This window comes from Labrus bergylta, chromosome 3, assembly GCF_963930695.1.
Source record: "Labrus bergylta chromosome 3, fLabBer1.1, whole genome shotgun sequence".
Lineage (NCBI taxonomy): Eukaryota > Metazoa > Chordata > Actinopteri > Labriformes > Labridae > Labrus > Labrus bergylta.
Genome location: NC_089197.1, coordinates 18,042,938 through 18,065,905, shown reverse-complemented (window position 1 = coordinate 18,065,905; position 22,968 = coordinate 18,042,938). Strand labels below are relative to the sequence as shown.

The 22,968-nt window shown below is 37.7% G+C and overlaps 1 protein-coding gene across 1 annotated transcript in view; it reads right to left on the bottom strand.

Annotated features, from left to right (window-relative positions):
* Positions 1-10,570: 10,570 nt before the first annotated feature.
* Positions 10,571-22,968, bottom strand: part of gpc5a (glypican 5a) — a 117,567-nt gene continuing 105,169 nt past the window's right edge. The window contains exon 9 of the mRNA XM_020635921.3: positions 10,571-14,326. Coding sequence (XP_020491577.1) covers positions 14,172-14,326 — 155 coding nt within the window. The 3' untranslated portion in view covers positions 10,571-14,171. The remainder of the gene's footprint in view (positions 14,327-22,968) is intronic.

Genomic DNA, 22,968 nt, shown 5'->3' with positions numbered 1-22,968 from the left:
GGAGGAAAGCTGAGCTAAAACTGTTTGGATAACAGACCACTGCTTCCCTGTTAAAACCAAAAGGGTAAGTAAAACTGATAGACTGCACTGATCCTTTGATAAAGTCTCTTTAAAGTCTGTTTTTTATTATGGATTTGCATATTCTCATTAATCCTCCACCTTTCTCACCTGCTTTGTTTCTGTCATTTCTCTTCTTACATGATCCTCACAGAGAGATATTCTTTCACAGATTACTTTGAACTTTAAGAAAGTAACAACAAAATCAGTGGAGTTATTTTTGGAGAGATATCAGCTCCTGGATTATTGTATTCGCAATATAATACTTTAATGATGTGAATGTGCCATAACAAATCAGATGAATAACACAATGTATAACATATCACATTATATTAACACTCTGCTTCATTGGGTTACATTTATAGATCACAATATTTTGCAATAGATGAAAGATACTCAGGAAATAAAGTAAATACATCACATCACCAGGTGAGGATTAAGTGAAAGAGAAACAGTGTGTAGAGTGTAGAGCACAGTTGAAATGAAATGTATTTATTTGCTACCTATAATCTATCAGTTGTCAAACGTGGCTCAGTGACATGTTGTCAGTCAGGGGAGGCAGCAGAATGTCTTGCACTGACAGAAAAAACCCAATACATCTCTGTAGCTCCCCCAAACATCCATTTATTCATTCTCACATGACAGCAATGGGGACGAGACGAAACAGCTTCACATCTGAAGCAGAATTATTCATTATGATTCCTTCTGTCTGAACCATTATTTATGGGCTTCAATTATGGAAAGGACCGAGCTTGAGATGTAATTCCAAGAGTTTATAGATCCCAAAGACAAAGCTGAGCTTTTTCTATGTTGATACACTTGATCATTTTGATTTGCTTAAGATTGAACCCCCTGTGACTGTTCAAAGAATGAATTCATCTCCACTGTAGAGCTGGAGGAGTACAGTGTGACTGAACTGCAGCTGCATGATCTGATTTTAAATAAATAAATAAGTGAAACCATTTGTCCTGCTTTATAAAAAATATTTTAGCATTAAGAGAATTTGAACACTGAAATGAGGATAAGAACTCATTTCAGTGATTGGTTGTTTTTGTAGCTGTTTTAACCAATGGAAGCCTGGAGTCCTGTTACCATCAGCCAGTAGTGATTATCATTTCATATTACTCTCTCACTCTCTACTCTCAACTGACAGTGAGTCATGATCTAAATTAGTTTTTTTTGTTTGAGGAGCTGAATGATTATCTTTATGTTTTAACATGGCTTACATTCAAGACTATACCCTGAGGGTTAGGAACTGTCCCACAAAGGAAATCTTAGAGGTCCAAAGAGTGTTAAAATAATAAAAGAGCAAAAAGAGGTAATTCTAAAATAATGTTTTTAGATGCCTCTTTCTTTTATTATTATTAAACATTTTGAAATAGGATATAGAAACATTCCAGGGATGAATTGGCCAAAATGTGTTGAAGAAAGTTTTGTAATTTATGACAGCAAGCTCATGTTTTTCTGACACCTTGACGAGGAGTTAACATTCTACAGTCGCAAAATACATTAAACACAGTGAGGGTTTTGTTCCTGATTCTGATGTATTCAGTGGAAAAAGCTTTCAAATGTGAGTCATGCCTCTTCTAGGAGCTGAGAAAGTTGCAGGTGTTGTGTTGAAGTCTGTTTCCCTGTCGATTATATTTACCTTCCACTTAACCTGCATCCAACCTTATCCTTACCTCCAACTGGCTATCTGTGCAAGTCCTGACCATAACCTCATACACGGTAAGCCTCATATCTAAAAATGGAGTTGGGTGGCATGGGAGGTAAGATTTTATAGGTTAAATTAATATATATATATATATATATATATATATATATATTTAACACTTCAAGGGGAAACATATTGCCTGTGTCACTATCTCATATGGACAATTAAACTTCCATTAATCATCTGAGGAACAGCAGATGAAAGCACTATTTCTGTTGGTTCACTACAAACACAAGGTGTTATTTATTCAGAAAACCTTTAACGGTGTCAGTTTGACAGAACTTGAAAATACAAAAATTTCAAAAAATTGGTCTAAAAAGGCGCAGTAAGCTGAGTGAGTTCATGGCAACTTTACATTTTCAAAGAATCATGCAAACTTCAATTCAAAGGGAGCACGTCTGTCTCGATTGTTTGTGAGTAACTGTGATACAGTTAGGCTTTTACACGGTATTAAGACAACCATACAAGGTTGGACCGGCACATTAAAATAGAAAGAGTTAATGGGCCTACACAGGCTTCTGCAGCCAGTTGATTATTAGCTTAGCTTAGCATAAGGACGTGAACTTACAGGGAACAGGGATGAATATTTTTGAGAGTCTGTTATCACCTTGAAGTCACTTAGGATGGAGGGGACATGATAAAGGAGAATTTAACAGCTTATGAGGATTGTGAGCTAACTGGCTGCTAGGTTTATTATACATGAGAGTGAAATGAGTTTTCATCAAACTCCTGAGCAAGAACTAACACAAGAACATTTCCCACAAATGGCAACCCATAATGTAGGCCTAGTGAGCCAAGGCATATTACATTTTATTTGCGTTGTTATCATGTCTTTAACAAGAGAAAACTGTCAGTTAAGGCCTAATGTTGTTTTCGCTTCACTCATGTTTTAGAGACGTTTTTTTTTTTTTTTACGTTGCACCCACTTAGTCATAGCAGTAAAGCTAGTTCAATTAAAGCAGTGTAATGTGAGAGCGGAAGAGCTTTACTAAGTGTCAGAAGCAACAGGATCACTTGTATAATTTAATGTAATACAAGAGCACTGCAACAAAACCCTTTTTAAAAACTGTGACATTAAACCAACAAAAAGCTTCAGAAAAAAAAGAACAGCTCCAACAATGAGACTGATGCCTTTTAACTGTCCTTCAAAACTCGTAAAACTCAGCGGTGCCTCTGAAAGTAGGATGGTGACTGTAAATATTAAGGTCTGAGGACATTGTTAATGGATTCTCTGATGACACATTTCATCCAAGCGCTGATTGTAATTGCTTTTTACATGACAAGTAATAGTGCGAGGGCTTTGGAGACAGTGAAAAAAAAATCCCTTGAAAATAGAGACCTATGAAATTAAACCTTGGTTTTCAATTTTCACTCCCACAAGGGTTGAGCAATTAAATGGATTTAACCCAGTGCGGCATAATAAGACATAAATAAGTTTCAAAGTGAATCTCGCGTATCATTATCATCATCATCGGATCCATTAAAAGTTTTGTTTGGTTATACTTTATTCTTCAACGAATAAGAGCAGATGCTGATGTTTTCCCTCCCACTCTCTGCGTGTTTACACTTCATCTTGAAACCAACAGAGCCGGTTCAATACACAAACACACTCCCTTGGTTCCTGTGATATTGATATGACCTTGGTCTGCACTGTTTATTGACTCTGAAGGGTTCATTTGATGCCTGTAATTCACAATGATCTGAACATTTTCAAAACGAGTAAACGAAAAATACTGGTTGTGCACAGCTTTGTAGGATTACATTTCATTAAAGGACTCTTTTTGAATATGAATTTCATTCTAACTATCTCTGTTAAGTGTCCCTCACCAGTACCCTAACCCCTTTTGCATTCATGTTTCTTTTGCAAATGCATTTTATTCGGATAAATTCTCCCTTTATCTCTCTGCCTCTGTCTCGCTGCTGTCTTTCTCTCTCTGGAATTAGGATAAAGAGTGAATTACACAGCAGAACAGTCCTGGATAGCAGAGACAGAGATTACCCTCCCTGATCTTTCTACAGACAAGAAATAGTTCAGTGCAAAACCCTCCCTGAGGGCTTTGCCACCTCAATACTGAAAGACTGCGTATTAGCATGCATCAGAGAAGAGAAAGGAAAGGGTTTTATCCCTTTTGACCCACCACTTGACTAACGGAAAAGAGGAATCTAGTGAGCCAATGCGGAGGATGTTCAGCCTGTCACCGCGCTGATCTGCACTCTGAGAAAAGAAACTGGTTTCTGCACACAGCATGACAGGTTTATAATGCTCATATGCTAGCATGTAGCTAGCGTTACACTTAAAAAAATAAATAAAAAAGGAGATATTAACCTTGCACAATGAAGAAGAAACATTCAGTCAGATGAAATAACCCGTTTATTTTCCGGTCCACTTCATGTTCTGTCTAATATTCATAATCTTCTGTGAGCGTTTCTTTTTGTTGCACTGATGCTTTATGAGCACACTGTGCTTACGTGCACCTTTCCTAAAATGTTGGTTAAAATAATCATTGTAGAAAAATAACTAAATTCCACAAGCTTTCCACCATTTGTAAGAGAGTCATTTCTCATAATGTTTGTTTTGGTGGCACATCATGTTCAAACTCTCATCCAAAACCATGAACATAGAAAGTGTCTCACCTGTTTGAGCTGCCGCTTCTCTGACTAACTTGTGATGGAATTCTGCGTCTAGTTAGATGTACAGATAGTATTTCGTTCAAGGCCTGCTGATAGAGAAAGCTGTGGCCAGGTGTTCTTACTTAGATCTACAATGTTTGATAGACTCAGTGTCTGCTGACGATTGTCTAAGACATCACATCCTAGTTTAAGTTGGGTAATATGACCCTGACATATTGTCTTGAAAGCCTCCAGCGACAGTCTGACAGATTGGGCTTAGCAAGACACAGGCTCACATGTGTGCTGTTAATTCATATGTCCTTATGAGTATTCATAATATATCAACTTTTTCAACTTAAGTCATCTGAAGTCTCCAGAATCATTTCTTGTGTAAAGTCAAGTTCTTACAAATTTCCTCAACATAACTGAGAAGCATGAATACTGTATCTGTCTGTGTCAGAAATACAAGTTTCTTCTTTTATTTTTATTTAATCTAATTTATTCAGGTTGTTCCTGTTGAGATCAGAGATCACTTTTTCAAAGGAGACGTGAAGTGGTAGCAGGAGCCTAAATGCAGCGGGGGGGGGGGGGGTTTGTCAGACCTCAGGCTGGAAGTGATGCTTGGTGGGACCAATCCCCCCTTCCCTCTTAGATCAGGGAACCAGGAGATGAGAAAGCGGGTGGGAGATGGATAGATGGTGATATCTGTGCAGCAGAGCAGAACTATCAGGAATATATTCAAGCATGACTTAATGTGATCTGAAAATATGAAATAATGCAGGTCTACGAGTCTTGCAAATGGGTCAGTGGACACAGAGCAGTGTTGGTGGCAGCCATGCTAGTGATAAGTAGGTCAGAGCACAAAATTGAACTTTTATCACAAAATAATAGATGGTAAAAGATGGTAATGCTGCTGTTGTTTGGATAAAATCTTAGAATTAGAGCTGAAATGAGGATTTGAAGAAAAGCAATAAAGGCTATTCTGAGGATGAATCAAACAAGCTTTAATCATGTTTGGTTCCATCAATCAAATGTGAACTTTCACAGTTTTTTTTTACTAATTATCTTTGAGTTAAGATTAAAAATGTAGGTCAGTATAAGAAAACTGGACTCAACTACAAAGAAAAAAGATGAGAACACAGATAGAATCTGAAGCCTCTGATCATGCAGGAGAAAAAGATACAAAAGCATTTAGCGAATTATGTCAGGGGCTTTTTATAATTAGTAAATTGATGAAGATATTGATTTTGAGATTTTTAGCACCACACCGTATAAACAAAGGGAGAGATTAATAACATCTCCTCCTCCTCCCTCTTCCACCAGCAAGCCTCTCCTACTCATGTGATTTTTCATATTTCAAGGATTAGCCACAGCGTGTCTTGTCATCTCAACGTGCACCAAAATTAACCCTCTGTTGTGTGCTGAACGCTCTGAAATATTGGATTGTGTTGCCAGCTGACCCTCCATGAGCAGACATGGGGATAAAGACATCGAAGATAAAGAGGACAACAATCCTCTCCGCAGGCTTTAACACCTCAGGAAGGCATCTGATGTTGTTTGTCACAACCTTTTTTGCTCTGAAGTGTACAAAAGGTGAAAAATATCGGTCTTGTTTCTTCTTCTTTTTTTTCAGCACAGTAGAGAACAACCTTGTTCAAATACCCCTATTTGAGTAGCTTCCAGTCTTGTAACCATTTGAGATTTGACACAAATCTCATTTATTTGTACCCTTTTCTTCAGTTTTGTTTTTCTGTCATCTGATGGTGTTTCTCCTCCCCTTTAACTGTCCTAGATTCCCCCCTTTTTTTTTTTTTTACCAAACAGCAGATTCCCCCAGTCATTGCAGCAGTACATCACATTACATTTTCATAAATTTGAGACTCCTGCGCACATTTTTCAAGCTTATTTCTGGTCACTTATCCTCACACCTGATACCAGTTCTCGGCTCATGGAGGATAAATTCAACACTCCAGGCTTATGTTCCTGCATGTCTGCCAAATTTAGATTTCAGGTCAAATTGGCAGACACCTATGACTGATAACGCTGCAGATGATGAATATAAACCTATATCATGTAGAAGTCATATTAATATTGCAGTTATATATACACTTTTTTTATATAATTTCTCCATATTGTATAAGTAATCCCCTTTTACTTGCTTTAAAATGACTGCTAAAATAGTTCAACTGTTATCAAGTGAAACTTAAATTCACCTTGGTAGGAGAGTAAGTTGCAGAAGAGTGTGGAGGAAAGTCAGCGTGATGGAAAAAGAAGATGAGTGGAGAGGAAAGCCAGGGAGGGAAGGGATGAGAGGATTTATTGTGAAACCTGTGCTGTAGTCCTGTCTGATAATCTGGGAGCAGTGGGTGGCTAGACAGCGGGAAACACTATATTGATGGGACTGTTTACTTCATTCTCAGATGGAAAAAAAAAGGCTTGAACACAGAAAACAAGAGAGTGAGAAGGCACAGGCTGCTCTCTCCGGGTGGTGGTGTGTGTGCCTGTGTGTGCGTGTCCCATTGTGCTGTGTCTTCAGCTTGCCATTAATATCTGAAAACACACATCAATACATGTTAAAAGTACCTGTGGGGCTGCGGGGAGGCTCAGCTTGGTGTTCATGACGCTGACTATTCTCTTTCTGTCTGAAAATGAAAAATGAAATATATGAATAATAGAGATGATACAGTGCAGTCATGAATAAATGCAGGTTTCTAACCTTACTGTTGGATCAACGCTGTGAATACTCTGCAAAATCTACCTGATTACCCATAATGTCTCTGTATTTTTACACTGAACGGGTCAATGGCAGCACTTGACCTGAGCTACACTTGTTGGCACCAGAACAACTCTTAGCTACCCTTTAGTGTTAGTAAGTGATTGTATATGTGCTTAGATATAGTATGAATGTGTGTGTTAGGTCTGTGGAAAAGGGATGTCACTAAAAGTTCACATAGTCATACAAGAACCTCAGAACTGTGAGATAACTCAGGGATGCACAAGAACCTCAGAACTCAGGAATTCACAAGAACCTAAAAACCTCAGAACCGTGAGAAAACTGCACACAGGGATTAACTGTCATCAGAGCAAAGCTTTTGGATTCAATCCTGCATTATCAAAGGTTAAGAATGATAGAATAAATGTAATCAACCTAACTTGTTTGCCTTAAATGCAAAAACATTTACAAATATAAAGCCGCTCAATATTCAAATGCTGGTGTTTAGGTATATGGACAATGATTTTCACCATCTTCCTGTAGTGTGTAGCAAGAAAACAGTAAAGATGAGACTGATGGGAATGATGTTTTGCATGTAGATAATCATAACTAAATCAACATGACAAGAGATTGGCCTTAGATCCAAACTTTAGGGATCACCAAACTTGTTTAAAATCCCATAGAGCACATATATGTCTGAACCGATTCTTAAGAAAATCACTCAAAACCGTTGTTTTTGTTTTTGTTTTTTCAACTCAACACAGCAAAGCAAAAGTAGGCTAAAGGAAGTTCCACAGTGTGAAAGGCTCATCGTATGGTGATGCAAAGGTCTCTTCAAAAAGGTGTGGCAACTCATTAAATATTTGATTAGATATTTCACACGCTAAGTCAGCGCTTTGGCCTGCATGTGGCACTTCTTGAAAAGTCAGGGGATCCCCTGAGTTATCTGGAGCCATCCTTTGGTGACCATGAATGTTTGTACTAAGATTTACTAAAGTAATGAAGACATTACAGTCAGGAAAAACAAAGTGGATTAACCATCCTACTGACTTCTTCTGCTGAATGGGGAGATATAGCAAGCCAAGGAAAATAAGTGTTAATAAAGACATTAAGAAAAAGTTGATGTTAATTCTATTTAAACATTTTTAAGTACAAAAGGCTTGTCAGGCTATTACAACTTGCTCAGTGAATGCAGGGTTACAACAGCAATAATCTTCCCTCACTCATTTTTCACAACAATTGATCTCCTTGACTCATTGAAAGTCACGTCCTGTGTGCAGAGTTAAGCTTCTGAAAACACCGGCTTTACCATGAACAACTTTAAGAATGATACAAAGCCCTGTCTGCATCTGCACTCTGATGATTAAAGCGCCCATCTAAGTTGAGGCTAAACGTTAGCGCTTGTCAAGGTCACAGTAATAATTTTTGAGTGAAACAGAAACCTCAACGGGAATATGAAATTAATCTCTGTATACGTTCGAGCAGCGCTCAGCACTATTCTCCTTAGAAGGTCCCGGGAGTCGCTCTTTAGTGTGCAGAGATAAAAGACTCCAAAGACAACGGTTCACACTAACTGAGGCTCTACCTCTGAGTCATTCTGAAGACACCAAAAGTGTTGTAATTGGACAAAGTCCTGCTCAAAGAAACTTTTTACAAAGACAGCTACTAAAAAAGATAGCTTGCCAAAATGTATTCACTTCTTTTTTTAAATGAGGAGTTGGTTAAAATCACCACTCATTTCTCTGTCTCTGTGCCTGAATTGTTGTGGTATTGTCCAGGTTTCCAAACTCCCAATTATCAGTAATTTTGAATGTCCAGCAGACCTTCTACCAAGAATAATTGTACTTTCAGCGCCTGTCCACATTGATCAAAATAGTGAAATCATTTAGATTGTTGATGTGTTTTACTTAGACATTAGAGTATGTTGTGCTTCCATTGGTCAACCTTTAGAAAATAGTCTTTAGAAGCTTTTGGAAAACAAAATCAATACAAGGCCTGACTTGAATTCTTATTTTTTTCCGCAGCTTTAAATATTTCTATTTCCAATAACTTATTCATTGGCGCTTTATAGGGTCCAATTTCAAGTTAAGTGTTGTGGTTTAGGATTTACAAAAGTTTCTGTCCAGTCAGAGCCACAGTACTACATGTGTAACTACTAGCTCGACCATACAGTACTGGATGATTTCTTCCTGTGTCCTGTTTTTACACATGCAGAGCGTTATATTCAGAAGCTAAAAAGGACATGTTTGTATGAAAGACTAAACAAAAGATTAACAGACCAGACCTTTTTTTTTTTGTCTTTTTCCATTGAAAATGTGAAAAAAGAATGTAAGACTAAGACTAATGATCTGAAGAGTATGAGGGACTTGTCTTAGAAACAACCCTATTAAGCTATGTGGTGAATTGTGTCTTTTTCTACTATGATCATATAAATATCTTTATATGATCTTTATACTCTATATAATAGAGTTGGTGTTTAAGTCAGTCACTGATGCAATCCCCCTTCCTTCAGCATCCTGCATTTCCTTTTTTTGTGTGTGCAATTTTTTCTTTATTGGAAAGGACAGCAGAATAGCAAAAGGAAATTTGGGAGAAAAGATTGGGGGTATGACGGCATGCAGCAAAGGGCAGAGGTCGGATCCGAACCCACAGCCGCTGCAACAAGGACTATAGCCTCCATACATTGTGTGCAATATAACCACTAGGCTATCCAGCGCCCCCTGCATTTACTTTTTTTTATTAAAAACCATAAGAAACCACTGACCAGAGTGAACAACCTGCAAGCGGAAAGTTCTGATGATGATTAGATGCAATTAGGAAGACCTTAGCTCTTCTATTACTTTTGTTACATGGTGCTTTCTTTTGTGGGGTTTTGGCCCTTTTAATGCCTGACTAATGTTCAGTAGAGAGTGGAGAAAAGTCCAATTTTATGGCTTGGTGCATTATGAAAGACTGTAAATTCAGTGGTGGAAACCATGAGCGGTAGGGGATGTAGAGAGATGCTCCATTTCACACTGTGTTAAATTATGTTATCCAATTAGCATTGAGGTATTACGAAGGCTAAGATTGTATGGTTGACAAGAATACATCCATCCTTTGAAAAGTAGACAAGCAGCTTTTGATGCTCTTTGTGTCTCTCTCTGTGTGTGGCAAAGATCAGTGCAGGTTCAATGACATCAGCTCCAAGAGAAGGACTTACAGATATCTTCCTCACAAGTGTGACCGTCAGCTCACTGGCTGTCGATGGCTGCGAGGACAGGCCAGTTCTCACTCTCACCTTTAGTCATTAAAAGGTGAGATCAAGAATTCAAAGTGTGAATTGAAGGCACAGAATAGCAGAGTAAGAGACTTCAGGACATTCTGCTGAAAACACTGAAACAACCAATGACATTTCTCACAAAATGACATGTGGGTTTGGATTCTGGCTCACTGTTAAGTCCTTTAAATCAGCACAGAAAGAAGACCGTCACACATAATCAAGAATTATTGTATAATCTTTATTTTACATCATTTTATTAGAAAATTATGAACATGTCATCTAGTTTATATTAAAGATAGGACAGAACATAAATATACAGCATTCTCTGGATAAATATTTTACATTTTGTCTTTTGAAATTGAATTTAGTTGTAGTGAGGAAAACCAGTTCATTCCTTTTAAAGCCACAAGAAACCTTCCTATTAAGTCTCTCAGCAGGTACGGGAACACCTGGGGATCCCCAAGAAGGGAAATAGGACGTAATTGGATAACAGGCAGGTGGGCTGCTCTCTCTGTGAGTCTGACCAGAAGGAAGCGTGACAAAAAAGGACGGATTATGACAGAAGGCCTCAGCATACAGCAGGAGGGCAAGCTAAGTTAACTTATGTGCATTCATGGAGTAATTGTATGTCTACAATCATCTATAAGTACAACCATGTTTTGTTAAAATTGAATTAATACTACTTCCTCTTTAACTCCTGAGATATGGGAACACAGAGATATTGCTATAAAACAGGTCCAGTGCCAAGCCAACAATCTGTTCATAGTATAGCAGAATTACACAGCCAAATACAAATGTTTGAGTGAAATCGCTTTGCATATGACAAATAAAATCGTAATACTTGGCAGCTGCTTATGTTTCTAAAAATCTGTTGTGTGTGCATCATTTCGGTATACTGTAAGTACTTTTGTTAAAGTTTACATACGGGCGTCAGTGAAAACTGTCATTGATTTAATGGATAGTCCATCCGATCATTTTACTTTGCCAAACAAGCTTCACTTACTTTGGGGTTTTATTTACAACATTTCTGAAAGTTTTACAGCCTTTTTCTTGCAATGTCTGACCTTTTCAACGATGTAGTAGTTGAGTTCCGAGATCTCAACAGTTACTGTACTTTGGTGAGGACAGCATTAAAAACAGATTTGAGCCGGCAAAGCCAGCCATGTATGAACAGAACAAAACCAGAAGAAAGTTGTCATAAGAAGCATGTTTTCCCTTTAAAGACTGTTGTACAAAACAAAACCAGAAGAAAGTCATCATAAGAAGCAGTTGTACTGAGTGTTGTACAAAACAAAATCCTGCAAGAAAAGTAGTTTTTGTCAAAAAAGGAGCTGCATTATTACAGACATTTCTTTTTCTAATAAATGATTCACTCTCTATGCAGACATTCAAGAGCTAACATATTAATCTGACACGTTGCAAAGCTTGCGGGATGACACCTGTTTTGATGTATGTATGTACACCACTGACACCAGCAGCATCATCATCCTGAGCATCTGACCTCTTCCCTCCCTCCTCTGGATAACTGTCTCAACATGTCGCAATAATAATCACATATGACATCAAATTAAACGCTTTCCTATAAGTACAGATGAACCAGAATAACCTGACATCTATATTTATCCTCAAGGCAACTTTGTCTCTATGCCTGTAGAAAATGAACACTATTCTCTAATATGGTCATTAACACGCTTGTTCAAATGACAATAGCACTGACTTTGATGTTGCCAACCTGTAATGTAATTACTTTCTTTTATCAGGAGTAGTGCTGGCTTGTTAGAGAATTAAATAACTGTATTAAGGTTGTTAAGCAGGGACTATTGCTGGTTGTAAATCTTACCTAAAAAGCCTAATTTAATTTAAAAGTATAGAAAGTGATCTTATATCTTCATAAACTTTGGTCAAAAATGCTCTGAGCTACTTAAGGGCTTCAGATGCTTAAACAGCCTTCAGTGTATATGATGATAAAAGCTGATCCTGGTATATTAAAGGAGGAAAAGACTGATGACATAAAATAACCATGCATGCTTTAGAGTGAGGAAGATCACAAGCTTTTAATATATGATCAGAGAGTGTATGAAATCACACACTGCCTGAGGAGATTGTACCTATGGCCTGAAAATAAAAAAAACTTAATTAAATGTTTCATCATTGTGTACATGGTCTTATTTTGACATTAGCAGCTTTTTTATTTTCCTTATTTTGTTTCTACGGTTCAAACACAAATAATTTGTATAGCTAAATCTGGGTGCAAAGAGTTTAATTTAAGCCTCTAAGAAGAAGAGGATTTGTCTTTTTGCTTCAAACATCAGTTTCTCAACTACGGAAGCCCAAAGCAAACATGCCTCCATACATTTCATGTAGTCCATTTTTCTGTGATAGTAAGTAATTTCAGGTTATCTTCTTGAGATCTCAACTCATTTATCCCCTTGAGATAACAATGCTTGTTTCTTGGGAAAATTTTCTGTTTCTGATTTTTAATTTAAAAAAAAAAAAAAAAAGAGGCGGGTCACTGTGATAGGTCAGACCGGAACATGCCAGGCTGCCATTGGTCCTATTAAAGTAAATTAAGCCTATTCCTATGTTTGTCTTGGGCTGATAAATAAGTTAAAATCTTGAGAAAAAACAACCAAGGATTACTCATTACCATGGAGACATGGAGTGACTAGAATGTTGGAATCATGTCCACGTAGAACTTCTGAACATAGTTCAGCCAAATAATCTAATATTTAGCACACATCATCTATTGCAGGACATGCTTGGTATACGTGAACCAAATGTTTTTTTTTCTTTTCCCTGCCAAGAAATATGAAGTCAGGTAGCATGTACAGTAAAACTAACCAGGTATGTCCTCAGCAGTGGCTGCAGGAGCTATCAGCTCTGTCCAGGCCTGTGAAGGCAGAGCAGGATAGACTTTGAAAGAATAAAATCCTGAGGAAATTAATCTATTTCTAAAGAAGAAAGAAATTTGACTTCTCTCACCCACCCATTTCCACCTACCCACTCCTCTCCTTTCACAATTTCTCACAGCAGCAGCATTACGGGTCAATTTGAAATAGAAATGTTCTAATTAAATGGACTCTGGACAACATGGCAGCATTTTAAATTAAGGGAGGCTTGTGTTTTTGTTCCTCCTAAAACAGTCTATTGAGACATACAGTACACTTAGGGTTTACTTTAGGTTTGACACAATAATCTCAAGATGAAACACTTTGGCATAAATAAGTTTCCATTAAAAAAAACAGCATGTATTAATAGACAGAAGTTATTCCTGCCCTAATTTTAAAAGAACCAACCAACTGAATGTTAGCATGTCAAAATACTGAAACTGCATGAAGTGAAGACTATGCCCTCTTGCATTTTTTAAATCTCTGGATAATTTCACTTGTTTCACTGCAGTTTTCAACCTCATTTAAAAAGGTTCAATATGTCTCGTGCGGACTAGATTACAGTGTCAAGGCATTTTTTTTTTATGAACCTACAAATTGTATAATTTTGTAAATTGTAAAAGTACATCTATATAAATTAATAGCAGGTTTTTACTTAAATTTGACATCAGCTGTTATAAATAAGTAATGTTTAGTGTTGAGGAATGCCAGTTTAACAATAAAAAAAATCTTTGCAAAGCTGAATGATAGCCACAGTGTCCGGTCATTTCCACACAATCACCAGTGTTCACTTCTGCTGTGTCCTTCACTGTTTCTAAGTGCAGCTCCATTAAACATTGGAGCTTGTTCCATCCACTGGCCCTTTTCGTCACTGGATTAATAGGCTTGATATCAAGTCTTGAAAGTTTCTTGCTGCTAAAAGGGCAGCTGTTACAAGGCCAGTAGCATATGTAAACATGGCAATATCAAGACCCAGATGGCTCCTGTCAGTCCAAGGCTCCTGGATCTGCCCTCCGTTTCGGAGTCCTCTGCAGGCGGATAATGATGATGATGTTGTCTGTGATCACCGGCCACATCTGGACTCACTGAGGAGAGAGCAGAAACCAACAGGTCAGTTAGAAGGATGCTCATAATCAATATAACTTAATGAGAGCTTGAAGGACAAGGGAAATATTCTACTCCATTTATGTTATATCCAATTAAAAACAACAACTGTCTCAGTGCTTCCCACCTTTCCTTCCCTGTGTAAGTCAGCCATGTGCTCATTCGATACTATTGAAGATATAACTATTGTGGGTCAAAAATATGGGTCGGAAATAAATATTTCTTCTTTTTTTTTTAAGTAGGTTAAAACATGTCTTGCAGCAGCTGTGCAAGGTAGATTTTGGCACACTTTACTGTGAGGGAATTTTGCATTTGCTGTGTCATATTTTTCGGGGTGGATTAATACACATTTGGTGTTCTAATGAGTATTAATTACAGCAGGGCAGCTAATGTGGGATTGACTCAAAATAGACTACAGTGTCTATGCTTATTGTAATGTTGCCAAACAATGCCACCCAGAAGGGCTTTTATGGGGGTTTAATTTGCTTTAGGACAAGAATTGATGTCTTTGGCACACATGAATAAGCTGCTTGATGTAGGATCCATTCATTGTTTTTTGTTTTTTTGTTTTTGTTTGGGGGGGGGGAATTTGTAATTACCAAAATGCAGAAAATCTCAATTAACAGGTTAACAGCCCAGCTAAATAACAGTGAATTTAACTAATTTAACAATCAATAAAAATTAAAACACTGAATATGAATTATCCTTTATATTTTTTATTGAAGTGTCTCTAAGATTAATACCGGCATGAATATTTTACAATATTCAGACTGTGTGTATGGCTTTGGAGTTGTTTACTTGTATATATAACTGTGGCCAAAATGCATCACACATCTTTCACAGCTACAATACATTAGTGCTCCCTCTTCACCATTAAAAACATTTTCAACCGCACTATTTTTAGAGGGCTAATGCAACTATAGAGAATCTTAAGCCTTTGTCTCCTCCCAGGAGAGGCAGAAGACAGCATCTTGGGTGCTCTTTCATGTAAATAGCCATCAGAAAGTTAGTGTAGAGGTTTTAGGGCTTAATGCACACATGGTAACATATTCTAGTTTGAGACCTTTTATTAGCTCTTTTGAAAAAAAACCCCATCCCTATAGCACATAACATACAATATAGTCCTAAAACAGATTGAATGGGATGATTTTGCTATTATTTGGTATGCGTTGACCACCTGGATACCAAGTAGCTTAACTCATATGGTATGTCCTCATTTCTTGACATATTTAAAAAGTTGCACCCCAAGGATCACTTCTGAGTTCCATGCTTATATCTTTTAAGATGCTTCAATTAGGCCAAATAATTTCATAACACACATTACAGATTCTTTCAATGCAGATGATATGTTGCTTTATGTGACCAATAAAACGTGTGATCTAGTTTTGGAACAAGTGTACCTGGAATACATTCCTAGTCTACTAACTAAACTAGTACCAGATGAATCACACAATTTAGACAAAAAAATTAACTTTCTTTTTTTGGGATGAAATTATATGAACTTGAAAACTATTCTTGCTAAAGGTCATGGGCTTGAATCTATACACTCTGGTCCACTACATCTCTGAAAATGACACCTTTACATCAGAGAATTTCATGACTGCACCACATCAGCTGTCAACATTGCTCTTTCTGTTTACATCTCTTTGGAACTAAAGTGTTCAGGGAGGTTATTCCGTGTCCCATCCTGAGAGAAATCGAGCGTTCTCTATAGCCCTGTTACCTCAGCACACCTCACGCTCAGTCCTGGTTCATTCCCACAAGGAAGGAGTGGGCCTGAACTCGATAGATGACCCGCTGCGCCACCAGGACATTCCAGTTTCTCACTCAGGCCCAAGGGTCATAAGTCTGTCGTGGGCAGGATGAGTCTAACCCGGACCCTTTCAGATTGTGTAAGGGCTCTGTTATCAAACTTTATCTTACTGACAGAGAAATAAGACCTGCTGCAGAGGCCATTTGTTCACTGTGGACTTCAATTACACTTTTTATGGCGCAGCAGAAATAGCCTGTAATTCCTTTCTCCAAAAGCAAGATCCACAACAATTACTTGTTGCTGTAATGGCTGAATTCCCTCAGAGGATCATTAAATCTAATCTTATCTAATCTTATTTGAAAAAATCTAATCAAACCTAATCTAATCTAAATATATAGAATCTAATCTGTTTGTTTGCAGCTCAATTAAACTCTTTGAATAGCCACTTTTGATTTGAATTCACATCTGAATGCCGCAGTGGAAATCTTTATTACTAGCTGTCTCCTCTACATGTTAGTGCCCACACATGAGCCACCGCTGAAGCATCTGAGTGTGGCCTGAAATTAACTGCCTATTGATTCACTGCCAAGGAGTCCCCAGGACAGCTATTTGAAGGTCTACAGCTCACAGATAGTCTGTCTAAGTTTTGTACCCAGGTGCACTGAACTTCAACACCTCAATCAATTCCTCTTACAGAAGCTTCAAGGATTCTAATGAAGCAACAAGCTGTGGACACAATGACAGAATGTATCTCTCAGATGAATAAATCCTACATCACTGAAACTACTTTTTCCCCCAATACAACTGTGGAGTAATCACCAAGCCAAGGATCCCTGAAAAGCTGTGGACATAAGGTCTGACACCTCAAGAGACAGAAGATAAAAAATCTAATCATAGTAACCCAAACCAGAAAAGTCATTTAAGGTGCTTTTTGGTTTGGCTGTATGTCAGCACAATTTCACAAAAAACTACAGTCCTGAGTTTGACTTTATTTGGTGGAGAAGTGGAGCATTGACCAAGGTAAAAAACATTCAAGCTTGGAGCACTGCTGAAACAGGTAGTTTGTTGTGCCTAAGAGCAACTCTAGCCAATAGCAGAGAATAAAATGACTGCATTTAAAAATGTATTTGACTTTTTTTTCCCAATAAAACCAATAAAAAAATACTTGTTTTTATGTCAATAAACATGCGTACATAAGACTATTAAGTCCAAAATGGTGAAAGTCTCAAGAATTAAGCATGTTAAGTTTAGAATAAGGAGCAAAAAAAGGGAAGCAGAATAAGACTTGGCTCCTTTTCTTGAGAGAAATATCCTGCATTTTCACAACCAGCTGAAATAATAAATACCAGAAATAATCAACCCTTAATTTGTAATTTCTCAAAACTGACGTCGAAAAACCGTGAAAAGGGTCTCTTCATCTGGTCTAAGTATCCTCCATTACCAACACAGACATGTAAGTGTTACTTAATATCTTTCATACACACACACACACACACACACACACACACACACACACATACACAGTATTGACTCTGACTGCACCAAATAATAAGCCATTATGACTGCTGAATCTTCTGGCTATTTTTATCAATGATTGTGACGGTGGAGGCTAAGAAGCTTATTACCCCTGAAAAGGAGAACTACGTCTCTAATATAACAAAGTCAACAGAGCATACATGTAACTCCTGCTTCTGAAGAGTTTTGGGCATGAGTTTTTCAGCTTGTGGCTGAGGATAGCTACGATGGTTTGCATCCAAGAGCAAGAGGTTTGAAATGAAATAAATGAAAGTGCTGCATTGATGACGTGTTTCAGTGATCTGTCAGCAGAGAGATTGGGATGTTTGAAAACGGTGCCTGGTCTGAAAAAAAGACATAGGTCAGAAAGAGAGACTTAAAACTGAAGTGAAATCAATAGAAGCTGATTCCTGAGGACTTGGACCAACAATGATCAATAGCACACTAAGTGCACCAGGAAGAAAAAAACACTGCAAAACAACTGCAGTGATGGAAAGTGGCTTATGTGTGATTGTAAAAGGGTCAGCATTTAGAGCTGCATGTCCACAAGTTCAGCTCTGATTCACTAACAAGGTTATTATTAAAAACATAAAGTTTGAAGACCTTCAATTTTCCTGTTTGTTTAGCAGTCAGAGTACAATTTAGAGGGGTAGCAGCATTGTGTTTTAAAAGGCTGAACAGAAAGGGTCGTAAAAAGTGTGAAGCAACAATCTGAGGCGTTCTCTTAACCAAAACAAGGTTTCAATGTAAATGTGTGTCTTAATGTGTTATTTATTAATGTAATCTTTTAGTTATTTGGTAGCTTTGCAGTTATTGAATTAAATATGTTATGGCAGTGTAAGGTATGCCGCTACATCAGGGGCATGTCCAGAGGCGTGGCATGGGCCACCCTTGAAATCTGATTGGCCACCCCAAAAATCCAAACTGTTGATTGGCTATTTGAGTTGTCAGAGGTGGGACTATTCTGTTTTTTTGTGCAAAAGGCTGCTTTTAGTTTCTTTTCTGTATATTAAATTGTAAATAAATACTTTGCACAGCGTTTACATAGATCAGGGGCATAGAAAATGAATGTACACCCTCTTGCATGCAATAAGCTAACAGGCCTTTTTTTGGAGCAAAACATGGTCAATTAATGTATTTTTCTAAGTCAGACAGTTTGCAGGAGTTTGCACGCATTTTTGAAGTACTTTAAATTGTGAATTTGAACATACATCTCCTCATCTTGTCTTATAAAGGAGATGACTGTTGAAATTCGAAAGGGTAAATAATTGACCACCTCCTGTAATTACAGTACAGCATTTGCATTTGATTTGTCATCATGTCCATCTAGATCTAAAAATAAAAAAAATGCTCAGAGGCTGTTGATTTTAAGCACTCATTTAAGATGACGTAACCTGATGTGAAAAGGCTTCTTTGGTGCTGTTTTTGTTTTCAGGACTAAACAATCTGTCTGTGAAAGAGTCAGGACCCTTCAGCTGGCTGTCGACTCCTACCTCGGGAAGAAGCTTCACCACAATTAAACCACATTGATCTCTGTGTTATTTGACAACATTATTAGACTGTCTGCTCCCTGAAATAAACCTGAGGACAGAACCCACGGGAAGTCTGAGAGTCTAAGACTCTTTCTTTTCAGTCTGCTGTGAGAGAGTTAAAGTTGGAGGGATTACATAGGCATTACATTGAGACAAAGCAAACACAGTGAGCCATTGTCTAATCTTTCATTAACTTGATTCTATAAAGTTTGATCGTTAAAGGGGTGGGTGATAAAGTATCAGAGTTCAAAGGAGAGGTCTAAGTGTTTCAGAATCCTACATAGGACATTTTAAGTTCTTGTAGTAAGAGTGCAGACAGATGCAGAATGCAGTTGTAATCTGTGTATTGGAGTGTGACATAGTGAGTGCAACACTGGGAGAGCTTGTCTGATTGCGTATTCCTGGGTAAGAACTTGTGTTGTGAATGTGTTTGGAAGTGTTTTCCCCAAAGCCTCCTCACACCTCCTGCTCAGCCTCCTTAGTATCTTCTCTGTAACTAAAGCATGGGATTACACAAATGCTAAATCCTATGTAGGTCTTTGTGTTGGGACTTTTTCTACCTCTGATCCAAGGAAGGAAAAATCTTGAGATGTAAAAAGCCGCTTTTTTTTTTACAGAGGCAGGAAACACCTTTGATTTGCTGCTAAATGACAACAGATAGCAAAAGAAAATGTGAAAGCTACAACCAGGGAAATTACGTTTTGTGCTTCATCCAGGTGAAAAAACTAAAGACAGTAGGGAAAATCACTTAGAGATGTCTGATAAATAATGCATTCCAAATCCTAAATATGTCTTCACCAAGGAGCAATTACAAAGATACATAATGTTACATAATGCTAGCAATAGTTTAAATGCAGCTGACATGATCTAACCTTTTTTTTAAACAATGAAACAGGATTTTAAAGACATAGTTCTTTTTGAATGATCACATTCTAGGTCATTTCACTGCATAGTAATTTAAAACATACCAGATATATTTTGGTTCATTCTTGCTGTTCTTTGGCACGATATTAAAGATTTCTTCCTCATTTACTTAAGGAGCAGTTTGGGGAATTGCTGTTTTTCTCAGATGACTCCCTTTGTGTTCATGTGTGTGACAATACATGTGTTGCTGGCACGTTTTCCCCTTGCATTTAAAGGGGATTTATTGTGGAGAGTGGGATACACACACAGCTTGAGGTTGAGCTTGTGTTTTCTGACACAAACCCCCACAATGTTGTTGTCCTCTCACATATCTCCATTAATCTTATCGGTAAGGGTTTCTCAAAGAACAGCCTATTTCTGGAACCTGTCTCTGTCGTTAGTCACAAAGAGAAAGGTGTCTGCATGAAATGCGATGCTGTCCGTCCCGTGTCCTGTCTGTCAAATAAGACAGCATATGGGTGTACGTCGTCATTGTGCCTCCAATGAAAACGTCTTGTTTCAGCTGCAGATTTCCCCTGAAGAAATTCTAGACCATCACCGATCACAAAGTAATATATTTGTCTCGCACCATCGCTTTAAAAAACGTCAACAGTTAGAACACCCACATGATGACAAAAAGCCGTGAGAAAAGGATGGGTTAAATGAACCCTGTCACATCCAAAATTCAGTCCAAAACTGAACTGGACTTGGTTAAGAACGGACTATTTCTCACACTGTTTTTGCATGCTTTTGGTGCAAACAGCTTAGCCTCTTAAATATGAATTTTAATAAACGGTATACAGCCTAACTCTCTGCATGGCCTACAGAGCATGACAAGCAGAATAAGTGTAAATAAAAAGACACATGCAGATTTCTAAGCCAGCTGCTTTCCCACACGTTTGTTTTGTTTACATAAGAACGAGATCAACTGAGGAGAGCAGCTAAACGAAGGGAAACCACCTGAGACCCCTTGGAGGGAAGGCTGAGTGCTCCCATTCTCCAACAGTACAATTGAATGCAGCTCAGTGCGGAAAACGGCATCCCCATTCAATTAGATTCAAATGCCCAGAGAAAACGGCATAAATTAACTCTTCATCCACAAAATCACATCATTTTGCATCATTTCATTCATTTACATTACCTGCATGATAACGGCAACCATGAATAACCAGTTTATGATGATTTATCCATCACACATTTTCCCATTATTGTCTTTTTCTCATTTTGTCTTCCTCATGTTGACAAAATCAAGAAGTGCCACATTGGAATTTTTTCCGCAGAAACGTGTTTACTGCCCGAAATGAGGTAAAATTAATGAACACCTGACATCTGAATCTGTGCAGGTGGATCAGGAAATCACAAAAGAATATCAGGAAGGACATCCTCAGTATGAAATGTTACCTACAAACAACCCCCATCCACCCACACTTTTGGAAGCTAATCTTAAAAAGACAATGAGTACCACGTTTTTAGCAACACAAGACAAACGCCACTTGGCTTAGCAAAGGTCTGTTCATCCGTCCTCTGATTGGTCAGGCCATAAATATATTGAATTTTCTTTATCTACTGATTGCAAAGAATTTGTATACAGGAATGTGTGGTCCTAAGAGAACACAACTTAATTACTTTGTGACTTTACTTCTTTATCAAGCAGCAGAGGATGTTTTAAACATCCATCATTCAATGTTTATACCTTCAAAACAAATTATATTCTAATTAGCCTCAGCTGTTATTTATGTTGGTGCTAATAATTACATTTTTAAATCAAGCAAGAAAATACCGGGGCGCTAGTGGTTAGTGTGCGCGCCCCATGTATGTAGGCTGTAGTCTTCCAGGTTAAAAGCCCACCTGAGACTCCTTTCCCGCATGTCATTCCCCACTCTCTCTCGCCCTGATTTCCAACTCTATCCACTGTCCTATCTCTCCGTTAAAGGCCCAAAAATAAATCTTAAAAAAAAAGCTAGAAAATACCAGTAACAAACACATCACATCTGATCATCAGATTCGAGCATTATCACTGGTAATGTTGGTATGCTTTTTTTATTAAGATTTTTTAACAACACAAGAATTTACCAACATAAGATTGGAGAAGAAGAACGAGCAAAGGTGGCTGGTAATGTTTATATGCTAGTAGTAGCATTTAGCACGAAGCGCTGATGTGGAGTATACATCATACAGTTTTCATTATCAACAAATACCAGTGAAGGTAAAAAGTTATTTTTAACTCTGGTTAATTCTAACATTTGATTCCTGTCTGTAACACTTAACTCCTGTCCTTTACATCCCATTTGAAGACAATAATCTATGGATCAATATGGAACAACCCAGACTTTCTTCAAAACAAAACACCACTGAATCTCACCACCTGGAAGGACAAAGGCATCACCCAGCTTCAACACATAATTCAAAACAAAACCTTCATCCCCTTCAATGAAATAACTCAAAATTACAATATAAACAATAAATCTCACTTCCAATATCTCGAAATCCAATCTATTATAACACATAAGTTCAACCTCAAACAAGACTACATCGAAAATTCAACACTAGCAGACACAATACTAAAACTCTCAACACCCACTAAAACTCTATCTAAACTATACAAACTCATAAACATTGACCATACAATATCTCTCCCCACAACAAAATGGGAAAAAAGATTTATCAACAACAATAGACCATGACACCTGAAACATAATCTGCAACAATACCTTCTCAATGACAAATAAACCTAACCTCCAACTAATTCAGTATAAGATTAACCACAGAGCTCTTATCACACTTAAGAAAAAACATCAAATGGGACTTTCTGATACAAATAACTGCTCAGTATGCCCCCCTAACACCCTGGATGACTACATGCATGCAATCTGGCACTGCCCACACATACAGCAATTCTGGAAACAAATCACAACTAAAC